General features: G+C 48.8%; 3 protein-coding genes across 5 annotated transcripts in view; all 3 read right to left on the bottom strand.

Moving 5' to 3' along the window:
- lpcat4 (lysophosphatidylcholine acyltransferase 4) overlaps positions 1-5,872 on the bottom strand; it is an 8,883-nt gene extending 3,011 nt beyond the window's left edge. The window contains exons 1-7 of the mRNA XM_036551103.1: positions 5,310-5,872; positions 4,410-4,773; positions 3,039-3,151; positions 2,847-2,907; positions 2,252-2,310; positions 482-516; positions 311-365 (exon numbers count right to left, since the gene is read on the bottom strand). Coding sequence (XP_036406996.1) covers positions 311-365; positions 482-516; positions 2,252-2,310; positions 2,847-2,907; positions 3,039-3,151; positions 4,410-4,773; positions 5,310-5,399 — 777 coding nt within the window. The 5' untranslated portion in view covers positions 5,400-5,872. The remainder of the gene's footprint in view (positions 1-310; positions 366-481; positions 517-2,251; positions 2,311-2,846; positions 2,908-3,038; positions 3,152-4,409; positions 4,774-5,309) is intronic.
- Positions 5,873-8,177: 2,305 nt separating this feature from the next.
- LOC118793114 (ER membrane protein complex subunit 4-like) lies at positions 8,178-10,841 on the bottom strand. 3 transcript variants are annotated; one of them, XM_036551115.1, is made up of 6 exons: positions 10,707-10,841; positions 10,056-10,173; positions 9,462-9,576; positions 9,151-9,304; positions 8,591-8,751; positions 8,178-8,489 (listed from the first exon to the last, which is right to left on the bottom strand). In XM_036551115.1, exons 2-6 carry the CDS (start codon positions 10,157-10,159, stop codon positions 8,454-8,456), a joined length of 570 nt encoding a protein of 189 aa, XP_036407008.1. In that variant the 5' UTR covers positions 10,160-10,173; positions 10,707-10,841; the 3' UTR covers positions 8,178-8,453. The 3 variants fall into 3 exon arrangements, with proteins under 3 accessions (XP_036407008.1, XP_036407009.1, XP_036407010.1); XM_036551116.1 differs by having other exon boundaries at positions 10,740-10,841; XM_036551117.1 differs by lacking the exon at positions 10,707-10,841 and adding an exon at positions 10,527-10,698.
- A 1,030-nt stretch (positions 10,842-11,871) lies between these two features.
- Positions 11,872-15,000, bottom strand: part of si:cabz01101003.1 (ubiquitin carboxyl-terminal hydrolase CYLD) — an 11,795-nt gene continuing 8,666 nt past the window's right edge. The window contains exons 13-16 of the mRNA XM_036551087.1: positions 14,802-14,910; positions 13,182-13,300; positions 12,477-12,684; positions 11,872-12,065 (exon numbers count right to left, since the gene is read on the bottom strand). Of these exons, the coding sequence (XP_036406980.1) occupies positions 11,881-12,065; positions 12,477-12,684; positions 13,182-13,300; positions 14,802-14,910 (621 nt within the window). The 3' untranslated portion in view covers positions 11,872-11,880. The remainder of the gene's footprint in view (positions 12,066-12,476; positions 12,685-13,181; positions 13,301-14,801; positions 14,911-15,000) is intronic.

Here is a 15,000-nt window from a genome sequence, read left to right as displayed (position 1 = left end):
TTTGAATTAAGTTTGAATTAACTAAGAAAGAGACAGATGGACTTCTGACTCCCTTTACTGCACCAGCAAAGGTTTTCACATACCATGTCATTAAAACGTTCCCATAAACAAACAAAATGGTGCTTCATCCAACAGCCACATCATCCAACAGCCAGTATCACTGGCTAAAGGAGCACTGTGCTCTAGGTATAAATGCCCCAGAAAATAAAAAATAACCACCAGTTTCAAACAGCTGCTGTGAAGCAAAGGGAAAAAGAGTGTAAGTCAGCATACATACAGAGTCAACACCAGAGGGAGATGCTGCCCTTACCTCCACAGTCAGATTGGTGTAAAGCTGAGAGGTGGTGTACCACAACGCCTGCACCCTTCAGGCACACAGAGGAGACAGCCATCATCACCATCACACGGTTACCATACCAATCACCATGGCAACACAGGCCCTACCGCTGTTACACTACACCATAACCAAGGTCATAATCACCAGCTCGTCCCCTTCCACGTCCAGCGTACGGTGTCCTGTAACAGAACCAGAGTGAGGCATGATGTCAGGAGGCCAAGACACACCTGCATCACAAGTCTGTGGCTGTGGATGTGAGGCTGGATTGTCTGCCTCTCTGATAGGAGGCTGGATTATCTGCCTCTTTGATAGGAGGCTGGATTGTCTGCCTCTCTGATAGGAGGCTGGATTATCTGCCTCTCTGATGTGAGGCTGGATTATCTGCCTCTCTGATGTGAGGCTGGATTGTCTGCCTCTCTGATGTGAGGCTGGATTATCTGCCTCTCTGATGTGAGGCTGGATTGTCTGCCTCTCTGATATGAGGCTGGATTATCTGCCTCTCTGATGTGAGGCTGGATTGTCTGCCTCTCTGATATGAGGCTGGATTATCTGCCTCTCTGATATGAGGCTGGATTATCTGCCTCTCTGATAGGAGGCTGGATTATCTGCCTCTCATAGGAGGCTGGATTATCTGCCTCTCTCATAGGAGGCTGGATTATCTGCCTCTCTCATAGGAGGCTGGATTATCTGCCTCTCTGATAGGAGGCTGGATTATCTGCCTCTCTGATGTGAGGCTGGATTGTCTGCCTCTCTGATGTGAGGCTGGATTGTCTGCCTCTCTGATGTGAGGCTGGATTGTCTGCCTCTCTGATGTGAGGCTGGATTATCTGCCTCTCTGATAGGAGGCTGGATTATCTGCCTCTCTGATGTGAGGCTGGATTGTCTGCCTCTCTGATAGGAGGCTGGATTATCTGCCTCTCTGATAGGAGGCTGGATTATCTGCCTCTCTCATAGGAGGCTGGATTATCTGACTCTCTGATATGAGGCTGGATTGTCTGCCTCTCTGATGTGAGGCTGGATTGTCTGCCTCTCTGAGAGGAGGCTGGATTATCTGCCTCTCTGATATGAGGCTGGATTGTCTGCCTCTCTGATGTGAGGCTGGATTGTCTGCCTCTCTGAGAGGAGGCTGGATTATCTGCCTCTCTGATATGAGGCTGGATTATCTGCCTCTCTGATGTGAGGCTGATTGTCTGCCTCTCTGATGTGAGGCTGGATTGTCTGCCTCTCTGATGTGAGGCTGGATTGTCTGCCTCTCTGATGTGAGGCTGGATTGTCTGCCTCTCTGATGTGAGGCTGGATTGTCTGCCTCTCTGATATGAGGCTGGATTGTCTGCCTCTCTGATATGAGGCTGGATTGTCTGCCTCTCTGATAGGAGGCTGGATTGTCTGCCTCTCTGATGTGAGGCTGGATTGTCTGCCTCTCTGATGTGAGGCTGGATTGTCTGCCTCTCTGATATGAGGCTGGATTGTCTGCCTCTCTGATGTGAGGCTGGATTGTCTGCCTCTCTGAGAGGAGGCTGGATTATCTGCCTCTCTGATATGAGGCTGGATTATCTGCCTCTCTGATGTGAGGCTGATTGTCTGCCTCTCTGATGTGAGGCTGGATTGTCTGCCTCTCTGATGTGAGGCTGGATTGTCTGCCTCTCTGATGTGAGGCTGGATTGTCTGCCTCTCTGATGTGAGGCTGGATTGTCTGCCTCTCTGATATGAGGCTGGATTGTCTGCCTCTCTGATATGAGGCTGGATTGTCTGCCTCTCTGATAGGAGGCTGGATTGTCTGCCTCTCTGATGTGAGGCTGGATTGTCTGCCTCTCTGATGTGAGGCTGGATTGTCTGCCTCTCTGATATGAGGCTGGAGTATGTGATTTCCTGGATTGTGCGCTCGTTGGGGGATGGGGTCCCTCAGTGACTCACCAGCTTGTTGGGGTAGCGCAGCAGCACTGGCTGCACTGGGACTCCTGCCATGAACGCCCCTGAAACACAGCACAGTAACACAGTCAGAGTGCAATGGAGAGTGACACCTGCAGAAGAGTGTAATGGAGAGTGACACCTGCAGAAGAGTGTAATGGAGCGTGACACCTGCAGAAGAGTGTAATGGAGAGTGACACCTGCAGAAGAGTGTAATGGAGAGTGACACCTGCAGAAGAGTGTAATGGAGCGTGACACCTGCAGAAGAGTGTAATGGAGCGTGACACCTGCAGAAGAGTGTAATGGAGAGTGACACCTGCAGAAGAGTGTAATGGAGAGTGACACCTGCAGAAGAGTGTAATGGAGCGTGACACCTGCAGAAGAGTGTAATGGAGCGTGACACCTGCAGAAGAGTGTAATGGAGAGTGACACCTGCAGAAGAGTGTAATGGAGAGTGACACCTGCAGAAGAGTGTAATGGAGCGTGACACCTGCAGAAGAGTGCAATGGAGCGTGACACCTGCAGAAGAGTGTAATGGAGAGTGACACCTGCAGAATGACAGAGGCAGCGAGCAGGCTCTCGGGATCTGTGCAGGGCTCACCGGGCTTGAACTTGATGAGTGCCGTGCCGTTTGTAGTGGTGCCTTCTGGGTACATGAGTATCTGGCAGAGAGAGAGAGAGGGTTCACACACCCACACCCACCACCAGACCCCCCCTCCCAACACACCTGACACCACTCTAACCCCGCAACACACCCCCCCACCAACCTGAGACCACCCCCAACCCCCCTTACCTGAGGCCAGCGCCCGTTGGAGGTGAGTCTCTCTCTGAGCTGGGTCACACACTGCTTCCTGGACTCCGGATCCTTCCTACTCACCAGCAGTGCCTGGTTAAACTCCAGCAGAGCTGAGAGACAGGAACGAAACTGAACTGCACCATTTCAAACAGGCATCACAGCACACTGTCAGCCATAAATCCTTCCGTTTGTGGATAACATCAAACAATGCTTTTAAAATAATCTCTATAAATACAAAATTAAGTAAAAATAAAAACATCTAATAATGCACGCAGGGCAGAATTAATCTTATACAGCCTTTGAATTGAGACATTAAAAAAATATTAATCCATCTCTGGATTCCTTTACTGAAGGGCAACCCCCGTCATCATAAGGCCCAGAGAGGAGTGCCCTCAACCAGCTGGCACTGAGGCTGACAGCACCAACTAACAGACACCACACTGATGAGTCAGCACCATTACAAAACACCAGCAAGATCACACAACCCACTCGCACACCCAAAAAAACAACCCAAACTGACATGCTGTCTGACCCTAAAAACGCAATCCAGGAGAGCAGGCGATCTGGCCGCTGTTGAAAAGCATGAACATGGCAGAATATGGTGAATGACCGTACTGAATATACTGACTGAGTGGCACAGCTTGCAGGACAGCAGCAGATACGGTGGCCCAGACAGGACACACTGTGCCACTCAGCTGCAGGGATACAGGGACATATTACTGCCCCTAAATAAGGGAAGGCTGCCCTGAATCTAAGGGCCTCACAGAGCCTGAGAGGCTGCTGTTCCTCCTGGGAAAGAGGAGGGAAAGTGCGGCTTTGGGAGCACAGTGTGAGGGGCAGAGAGAGAGAGAGGAGGGAAAGTGCAGCTTTGGGAGCACAGTCTGAGGGGCAGAGAGGGAGAGAGAGGAGGGAAAGTGTGGCTTTGGGAGCACAGTCTGAGGGGCAGAGAGAGAGAGAGAGGAGGGAAAGTGTGGCTTTGGGAGCACAGTCTGAGGGGCAGAGAGAGAGAGAGAGGAGGGAAAGTGCGGCTTTGGGAGCACAGTGTGAGGGGCAGAGAGGGAGAGAGGAGGGAAAGTGCGGCTTTGGGAGCACAGTCTGAGGGGCAGAGAGAGAGAGGAGGGAAAGTGCGGCTTTGGGAGCACAGTGTGAGGGGCAGAGAGAGAGAGAGAGGAGGGAAAGTGCAGCTTTGGGAGCACAGTGTGAGGGGCAGAGAGAGAGAGAGAGGAGGGAAAGTACGGCTTTGGGAGCACAGTGTGAGGGGCAGAGAGAGAGAGAGGAGGGAAAGTGCGGCTTTGGGAGCACAGTGTTTTGCCCCTGCTCACACACAGAAATGTGAGTGATACGGAGAGGTAGACCCCCCCCCCTTACCCCCGATGACAGGCAGGCTGCAGTTCTCCGAGCGGGACACCACAGTGGGGAGTCCTGCAGGCACCAGGACCAGGATGTCCAGGAAGCTGCTGTGTGGAGCCACGGCCAGCAGGGGGGCTTCCTTCGGCCCCGCCTGGCGACCTTTGACCCTGATCCACAGGAAGCCCAGGGAGAAGAAGACTGCACGGCTCAGGAACTGCACGGGGGTGTGAAGCAGCCAGCGCCGCCACCCCTGTATCGGCTCGGCCCGTTCCGCCTCTGACAGGCCAGCCAACCGCAGGCTGGCAATGGGCCACATGATCAGGAAGAAAAGCGCAGCTAAGAACACTCGCAAAGGAAACAGCACTGCGCCCAACACTGCCCCCTGTGGACAAACACAGAAGCACACTGAGAATGATTAGCATGCCCACAATTGTGTGTGTACTTGCGCTCTCTTACACACAGGCATGTATGCATATACACATTTCCGGAGTAAGAGGAAAAACAGGACAAGAACAGAATAAAAAACAATACAGTCTATCATGCTGAACCCAGATTGTCCCCCATATCCATCAATAATCAATATTGCCAACATTGCCTTAGGGAAATCAATTTTATTCTTCAAAACACATGTGCGGCCTCCCAGCTGTGTTTGTGTAACAGTGTGGCCACAGTGCCTGCCGAGTTACCAGCCAAGCAAGCAGCCAAACATTGAGCAATTCCGTTTTCCCCAGCCCCGATCCTGAGCACACAGTGCTTTTGATCCAGCTGAGCTCTCAATGAATTCATCCACTCGAAACTCAAGAAATAAATGACATGTATGTTAGTGAGAAATGAGTAATCGGCCACCACCTGACGCTGCTCTCACAGCCGCGCCCACACTCGAAAGTGCTGCCAGCAGCCCAGCTGTGAGTTCCTTACCCGGATTTTCTGCGCGGTGGTCAGTTTCAGTTCGTGTACAAACGGGTGCGGGTATCTCTGCGTCCGATCGTGGCTGTCAGGCTGCTCCATAGCGACGCTCCAAAGTTCGATAAAACCTTGTGATGGACAGCGTCCTCTTTGAACGGTTTAGTTTTATGTTTACCAGTTTGGTTTTTGGTATGTAAGTTTTGTATTTTCTACCAAAACTAGTAAAGTTTGTGTTTCTTATAGATGAACCATTCAAACAAGTTGTTTCCAGTGTTCAGAGTTATAGTATGCTTCCCGCGCTTCGGCCGAGCTATTTATATTTCAACAAGACTGAAAAAGTAAACTTCTCAACTATATTAGAAAGTAAAACGTCAAAACGGCCACAATAGTTATATTAAAAACAACCACTCAGGCAAAATGCAGTCTCACAAAATGGCATACATGATTACAAACATCTAACCTTGTTTCTCAGTTATGTACTACACTGCCGTGTTCTAAGATGTTCGTTATCAAAATCCTGTAGTAAAATTATTCCCAGCGCGACCTGCTATCACAGCTATAGCAGCGCGCTGAAGTCCTGCACATGGCTCTATGGCAACACGTTACCAATGCCAACGCTTTATCAGCTCACCTGAGTGCCACGCCCACAGGTCAGACCGGCTGCGCCACTCACACACTCCTGTCCATACAAGTGTGTAGCAGCATACTAGTTTACACTCCCGAAGAGGTTCGAAACTTTGACTTGTAAACGTGAGATGTACCGGTTGGGTCAGTTGAACCAGTAAATCAGAGCTGAAGTTTATCTGAACATTCCTGCGCTTGTCGATATTTACACTATGGATCAGCTCTCCCAGAGCAGACTGTATGATCACGAAGGCTCTGGTTGTTACGTGTAGGGTTTGGGCCTTCGGTCTGAGCGTCTGGAACACGATGTGACTGAGGGGTGCGCGGAGGGGAGCAGCTTGGTCGGCTGCTGCAGGAGAGAAAGCTAATCTATCCCACCGGGACAATCTCGGAGTTTGGCTTGCTGTTGGAGGCAGGCGTTAGCCGTGTGTTGTTAAATGCAGCCGGTTTCGTGGAGCCTAAGTGCACTGACGGTGTTAGCAGTGTGTACGTGAGTGCGACGCCGTGTTTCTGGAACTGTCGTTTCCCATCGTCTTCCGTCGTTTCCGTGAGCCCTCCCTCCCTCTGCAGGAATGCAATGGCGTTAGTTTGGATTTTGGCGAGAGCCACACCTGCCATTCATCTGCTCCGCACCGCGCCCTGACGCCACTCAGCGCGGGGTCACGGAGTGCGCGCTCCCTCTCAGACCCGCAAACACCTTTAATTCCGCTAATTCCGGGTTATCTGCACATATCGAGAAATGCGAATTATTTACTTTAAAAGAATATGATTTGTTTGAGATTGTTGGAATTCCTATAAAAATGTTTCATGAAGATTCGCAACTTTTTTTCTATACAGATAAAGTGTAAAGATGTTTTAAAATTTTATATTATTCAACTCTGAAATGGAAAATTACCTTAAAGCTTTATGTAATTTAAAATAAAAAGGTCAGGTGCAGTGTGACTGTTAGTGGAGATACCAGGATGTGTTGATTGGGGGGGTCTTGATTGGGGGGGTCTTGCATGGCCAGTCAGACCCGCTAGGCAGAGGCCAGCATTCCTGTTCACATTCCACAGGAGGTGGTGACAGAACTGTGAAACAGCAGAAATTCCAACTACCTGCAGCACACAGCCTCAGGCTGCCGCACACCTGTACAAAGATACCTGTTCACAGCACAGCGCCCCCAAATGGACAGAACAGTCATTGCAGCAATTCAGCAATTGCCACACTCCAGACGTGATGCACAAACGTGTGTGGGAAATATGGAGTTCTGAGGAAAACAGTCTGACTCAGTATGACTGGCATTCAAACCACAAAGCATTCTCACATGGCAGCTACAACTGAATCAGAGATCACAAGACAGAGCACACAACCAGACCACATCTCAGACTTTCATTACTAAATTCATGTGGACAGCACAGGATAAAAACATTACTATGCTTTTCTCTAAAGCGAATGCAAATGCCTGATTTATGTAAGACTTTTTCTTTGTGTGTTGAGAATGAATAAACCTGTGTTACTGTTGCCATCAGTATTTTGCCTTTTATATTTTGTCATATTTTTTAAAACTCATCGATCTTATAGATCATAGTTAGGCATAGGCATATATGTACTGTAATATTTAAATCATAATGAAAAGTTTCATCATTTTTAGGCACCGAGTGTGATGGTGCATTCCTGCTGCTGAGTCAGCAGCGAACATCTTAGAACACGGCAGTGTAGTACATAACTGAGAAACAAGGTTAGATGTTTGTAATCATGTATGCCATTTTGTGAGACTGCATTTTGCCTGAGTGGTTGTTTTTAATATAACTATTGTAGCCGTTTTGACGTTTTACTTTCTAATATGGTTGAGAAGTTTAATTTTTCAGTAAAACCGAAGGGTTAATTAGGTTAGAATGTGAGGAGAGATAATGGCAGACAGGTGGCTGATGGAAGTGAAACCAGGAAGAGCTGACACACCCAGGAACCTGACCACTCCCACAATACACATCAAAGCACCAGCCCCTAGAGGGCACAGCATTGTCCAAACTGGGATTCACATCCCTGGCTGTACGTCCAACCCCACTTCCCGATACATCATCCAAGCCCCCTCGCTACAGATATATTACTTTTATTAATCATGTGTTTACTGTGGTCATAAGAGCCATGGCCACATTAACACTGTTTCAGTAACCCTGCAGGCACTGCGGCCCCCCAGGACCAGGGCAGAGCAGTCTTGCTTACAGTTGGTTTGATGAGGCTTTTTTCTGGAGAAGCAGTGGAATGGAGGCCGGTCTGAAAGCGGGAAGTGTTACAGCATAAAGATCTTTATTACAAAGAGAAGCATTTACACAGATTCAGCAGCCTCACTGAGTCAGGGACGGGAAACAGAGCGACCTGAGGCTGCTTAGCAATATATAGCAACTTACAGCAGTTTCTGTGTGCAGCAGGAAGTTTGTTTTCATATCTTTATGAAAGCAAATTCAATTAAATTAAAGTGTATGACTATGTGGGTGTGTGTGAGTGCTTGTGTGTGCGTGCACATCTGGTTATATTCTGGATTCCTGGTCTTCATAAAACCATTCCCCCGCCCATGATCTCTGTTCTCTAAAGAAAGAGAAAACACAGAAAATGGTTTAATTTTAAACTCTTCTGTTCATCTAAAATTCTGGTAATAAAATGCAATGAAGGCAGAATGAGGCAGTTACCTGAGGGGGCTCAATGAAGGCCAGCCAATCAGAAGAGTGTGTGGGTAGCAACCCCATTGATTGGCACTTGTAGACGGCCAATGCTGAGCCCAGAAGATTGCCGATGAGATAGACCAGCCCCTGAAGCCACTGCTGACTGGAGCTCTCCAACAGCTTAAACGCTGCGAGGGGGAGACAGCAACGGAGACAGAGAAAGACAGAGAGGGACGGAGACAGAGAAAGACAGAGAGGGACGGAGACAGAGAAAGACAGAGAGGGACGGAGACAGAGAAAGACAGAGAGGGACGGAGAGTGTGATACAGGGGAAGGAAAAGACAAAGGTTTGACAGAGAGAGGTAACATCAGACACATCAAATCATCAGGATACAGTAATGTGTACCTCACCTCCCTGCACTTATTGAGCGAGAGAAGCCCCAACCCCCACCTAACTAAACTGGGCCCTATGCTGTAGTGTGTCAGTGTGTACACGCTGTTGTGTAAGGTGTAAATTATGTGTTGATGTGTTGCAGTGTGTAAATGCTGTGTTGCAGTGTGTAAGTGTGTGTTGCGGGGACACTCACTGGCAGACATGGACATCAGGGCCTGGATGGGCCTCCAGGCCATCATACACACCATCATGATGGGGAAGATGGAGATGGTGTTCCCAGACATGTACATGATGAACAGATTCATGGGGATCTGCTTCAGTGGGCCCAGCGCTACATCCCAGCACCTCTGAGAGAGAGAGAGAGGGAGACAGAGGGAGAGGGAGAGATATTAGAGTTTAAATTCTTGAATTCAGAAAGAGACAGGGGGAGATTAAACAGTGACACACTGGACTCCCCACAGAGCGCACAGCGCAGAATCGCCAGCATAGCACAGTCTGTCTCACCTTCTCCACCAGGTTCCTGTCCGTCTCCTGGACGCTGGTGTCTGGGACAGGCTTGTCTGCATATCCCACGGGGTACAGAGTGTCCCCCTGACTGCTCTGTCTGTCCCCTCGACCCCTACAGTACAGAAAGAACATTTTCCCCAGATGCTGGAGGTACATCATGTCAATACTGATCTAGAATCAGTTGACCCAACCCTTATTCTAACTCCATCAGTGCAAAGTGTTATACAGTCTATTCTCGGCGTCAGTACATCTGGAGGAGCTTCCAGCAGAGAATATTTGGCTTATCTCAATACTCAGTTCCAAAACAGAGAAGGGTGTGCTGACCTACGGTCTCCTACAGATGGCGTACGTTGACAGCTGTTAACAATTGTTTGGCAAAATCCTATTTTCATACATTCAAGTGCTTCTGCACATAAAATAGAAATGATTAGTATTACTTCGAATAGGTGAAAACCAGTGCCTAACTCTGGTGTACTCAGGTTCTTTAATGGACTTGGATGTTTCTGTAGTTTATGCGAAGGAGACTGTCTATGGAACTTTCCATCCGCTACTTTGAGTACAGCCGACACTATACTACACCCCGGAGCTGACCTGCTGTTCCCCACGCTCAGCTCCAGAGCCCACTTCATCCTCCTGCTACCCGCACCGGCTCGCGCGGCCACGGCCCCGCTCCCTGGTCCCCCTGGAGATGCCATGGCAACCGCTCGCACTGCAAATCACCAACAAAGCAATTCTCAAAACAGCTGTAAACAGCAAAAACACCTGTAGCTGGGCGTCGATGCACACTGTGATTTTAAAGAACGCTGCACCAAGTTACGACGCACTAGTCGAAACAATCAAAAACAAACACAACTGCGTTATATTGTGCTGTACTTCTTTTCCACAGCAGCATGCAAGCGAACTACGGTGCATCCTAACTGCGCTGCTAATGGAATCCAGCCATCATGACTTTACCGTCCATGGATGAAAACAGCTCCTGTCATGCTAATACTACACATACACCATAGGTGTAGCGGCAAGCTCTGCCTTCAAACCCAGCGAAACTGCTCGTTGTGTGTTTACCTCTGACATGCGAGAAGTATAGCTACAGACTCTCATGGATCCAAGCCTCAGCAATCAAGACGGAAATCACATTCGCTGGCTGTTAGCTGGTGAATCTAACCATCTAAGAAGTCGTTGAAAGCTGTTTCTGGGCTTTTCAAATAGCAACGTGAATCTTCAAACGTTAGTACCTACGTTTACCTTGTAAATAATCCCCTGTAACCACCCTCTCACCCAAGACGTGTCTCCGCTGGTGTAATTTGGAGATTCGGTGCGCTACACCCGTCCGCGATCAAACCCAACACAACCCCTCGACTTCCTGACCGGCCCGGAACGGTGGCGTCACCGGAACATCCTGCTTGCCCTCAGTGTGGCGCGTATTATATACGTCACCACCATGCCTGTCCATTGAACCCTGTTAATTTTATATCGTTCGTAGTTTGTGTGGTACAAAGAAGAACGCACTCTTGAATATACATAACATTTCTTTTTTATTAGGGTTGAATAGTGAACAACAAACACATTTCCTCCCTGACTTCTGCCTTTATGATTACTGACAATAGCAGATAAACCAAAAAAGAAAAGTTGCTGTAATATATAAAAAAAATCCTCAAAATACAAATCAAATAGAAAAAAATAGAGGTTAATCTGTGTGTAAGTATTCTGGATATCACATCTTCTCATTACACAGAATAATTTATCCTGTATGGTGCTTTTGACTAAGAGAGGGGTTCAGCAGGACTGATAAGACAAAGAGTTTCAATGTAAAAACTGATGAAACACTGAAATACAGGGGGATGTGGGGAGTGGGTGTGCAGAAGTCACTCTGGATTACAGCATCTGCTAAATGAATGAAATGTAATGTGTGTGTAAGGGTGTGTGTGTGAAAGTGCATGTATATGTGAGTGTGGGTGTGTGTATGGGTGCGTGTGTGTGTGTGACTGTGTGTGTGTATAGTAGAGTGTGTGTGTATAGGAGACTGCGTATAGCAGAGTGTGTGTGATTGTGTGCATGTGTGTGTAGAGTGTGTGTGTGCATAGGAGAGTGTGTGTGTGTGTATAGGAGAGTGTGTGTGTATGTGTGTGTGAGACTGTGTATGGGTGTGTATAGGAGAGTGTGTGACTGTATGTGTGTGTGTGTATGGGTGTGCATAGGAGAATGTGTGACTGTGTGTGTGTATAGGAGAGTGTGTGTGACTGTGTGTGTGTATAGGAGAGTGTGTGACTGTGTGTGTGTATAGGAGAGTGTGTGTGTGTGTGTGTACAGAAGAGTGTGTGACTGTGTGTGTGTATAGGGGAGTGTGTGACTGTGTGTGTGTGTATACGAGAGTGTGTGTGTGTGTGTGTGTGTATAGGAGAGAGTGTGTGTGTGTGTGTCACTTATAGAGGCTGAGCTGGGGAGAGTGGTAAAGGCACATGTGGGCGTCGCAGAGCAGTCGCCGGGCGGGGCCGGGGAGAGAGGCGGGGTCCAGTCTCCCAAGCTCCTCCACAGAAAGACTCAGGTAGCGGCTCACCTCCGGGCACATCCTCACCTGGGGCACGTTGAATCCATTCTCCCCACCTGGACAAGACATGGAACAAGGGCAGTAAGAGCATGTACCACTCTCTGTGGGGAGAGTCAGAGTAATGTACCGCTCTCTGTGAGGAGAGTCAGAGTAATGTACCGCTCTCTGTGAGAAGAGTCAGAGTAATGTACCGCTCTCTGTGAGGAGAGTCAGAGTAATATACCGCTCTCTGTGAGGAGAGTCAGAGTAATGTACCGCTCTCTGTGAGGAGAGTCAGAGTAATGTACCACTCTCTGTGAGGAGAGTCAGAGACCCTGACCTTCTGACATCCTGCTCTACAGCCAGACTGGTGAAACTGAGGTTACATGCACCGCTCAGTCGTCCTGCCGTGGGGCCTGTGATTGGACCTCTACTCCAGCCGGACTCCCGCACCTGTGGCCACCAGGCAGCCACACCTGGCCTCTCACCTTCCCTGTCAGCCATGCTGTCGAAGAGCAGCCAGTCGGTGGGGAGGGGCCCGTGCTTCACAAAGCTAACGTAGTGGCTGGTCTGGATGCACGTCACAGCGAAAAGAGCCAACTGCTGCCGAGCGCCTTGTACTGGCCCCGCCCACGGCCCCCCTGGCACGCCTACGCGCACAGGTTTGTGCGAAAGGCGTTTCCTGTGGGTGTGAACCTGAGAAAGAGGGAGGCACAGACCTGTAAATCTGTACACAACAGCACAACTGATGAACCAGTTCTCCATGTAAAAGTGTTCGACTTCCTCTTTCAGCATCTGACACTGTGTTTATCTGAGAAAGAGGCTCCTCAGCAGTGTGAGGAGCAAAGCATGTGCACGCTGATCTTTCCCAACATACACGCTATACTCAGAGGAAATGAGGTAACTGCTGGCTGCAAGGAAGCCGTGTTCATTGCCCCGCTGAAGGGTGAAACTAACAGGCCGGAAAAACAGACTAACGAATGTAACTGCTGGCCTGAATGCAGCATCACGCGGGGCTGCGATGCCTTCTCACACAGGGGGTTATAAGCATTCTTACTCTTACCTACTGAAACAGCTGACCTGGTTAAAAGAGAATTACAGTTTTTTACAGATGGAAGAGTTCGTTTAGAGTTACATATAGATGGAGAGTGTGTTACAGGTGTGTATATGCGTGTTACAGGCGTAATGGTTACCTGCGTGTTACAGATGTGACAGTACTGTTTGAGACAGCCAGGAGTGATGTCACGGTCCTCATAGCACTGAGCGCATTCCCACTCTGCCACTGACTGGCAGATACTGCACTGTCTGAGGGCTAGAGAGACACTTACTGCAGCTACTGCGCTAGCACACTCTACCAAACACACACATCCAGCACAAACACACTCTACCAAGCACACACATCCAGCACAAACACACTCTACCAAGCACACACATCCAGCACAAACACACTCTACCAAGCACACACATTCAGCACAAACACGGTCTACCAAACACACACATTCAGCACAAACACGGTCTACCAAACACACACATACAGCACAAACACGCTCTACCAAGCACACACATCCAGCACAAACACAGTCTACCAAACACACACATCCAGCACAAACACGGTCTACCAAACACACACGTCCAGCACAAACACACTCTACCAAGCACACACATCCAGCACAAACACACTCTACCAAACACACACATCCAGCACAAACACGGTCTACCAAGCACACACATACAGCACAAACACGGTCTACCAAACACACACATCCAGCACAAACACGGTCTACCAAACACACACATCCAGCACAAACACGGTCTACCAAGCACACACATCCAGCACAAACACACTCTACCCAGCACACACATACAGCACAAACACGCTCTACCAAGCACACTCATACAGCACAAACACACTCTACCAAGCACACACATACAGCACAAACACGCTCTACCAAACACACACATACAGCACAAACACGCTCTACCAAGCACACACATACAGCACAAACACGCTCTACCAAGCACACACATCCAGCACAAACACACTCTACCAAGCACACACATACAGCACAAACACGCTCTACCAAACACACACATACAGCACAAACACGCTCTACCAAGCACACACATACAGCACAAACACGCTCTACCAAGCACACACATCCAGCACAAACACGGTCTACCAAGCACACACATCCAGCACAAACACGCTCTACCAAGCACACACATACAGCACAAACACGCTCTACCAAACACACACATACAGCACAAACACGCTCTACCAAGCACACACATACAGCACAAACACGCTCTACCAAGCACACACATACAGCACAAACACGCTCTACCAAGCACACACATCCAGCACAAACACGCTCTACCAAGCACACACATACAGCACAAACACACTCTACCAAGCACACACATCCAGCACAAACACAGTCTACCAAGCACACACATCCAGCACAAACACGCTCTACCAAGCACACACATTCAGCACAAACACGCTCTACCTGCATAACACTGCATGTTGATTGCACAGATTCTCACGTTTTAGCACTTTATGCTTTGTATGTACTGGCCACAGTGCCCCATGTGACATCACTGTGCACATCATCAGTACATTACATCATACAAAGCACTCAAAGAGACTGTTACATCATACAAAGCACTCAAAGAGACTGTTACATCATACACAGCACTCAAAGAGACTGTTACATCGTACACAGCACTCAAAGAGACTGTTACATCGTACACAGCACTCAAAGAGACTGTTACATCATACACAGCACTCAAAGAGACTGTTACATACTTACTGTCATCTAGCAGGTCTGTGATGTCCAGAGACAGAGAGGGCAGGATGGCGTCAAACATCTTGTATTCTTTTCCAAACCTGGGCATTAACAGCGGGAGACAGGAGGGTGCCTGGGAGACATAAGAGAACACATCTGACAGTGCAGTCAACACACACACATGCGCACACACACACACACACACACACACACACACACACAC

This window comes from Megalops cyprinoides, chromosome 18 (assembly GCF_013368585.1).
Source record: "Megalops cyprinoides isolate fMegCyp1 chromosome 18, fMegCyp1.pri, whole genome shotgun sequence".
Lineage (NCBI taxonomy): Eukaryota > Metazoa > Chordata > Actinopteri > Elopiformes > Megalopidae > Megalops > Megalops cyprinoides.
This window is presented reverse-complemented; position numbering and strand designations above follow the sequence as displayed.

Coding starts and splice junctions, on each gene's coding strand:
- LOC118793114 (XM_036551115.1), bottom strand. CDS start 10,159: ATGGCATCTCCAGGGGGACCAGGGAGCGGGGCCGTGGCCGCGCGAGCC. Junction 8,752..9,150: donor CCTGATGTCCATGTCTGCCA/GTGAGTGTCCCC, acceptor TCCCCCTCGCAG/CGTTTAAGCTGTTGGAGAGC. Junction 8,490..8,590: donor CCTTCATTGAGCCCCCTCAG/GTAACTGCCTCA, acceptor CTCTTTCTTTAG/AGAACAGAGATCATGGGCGG.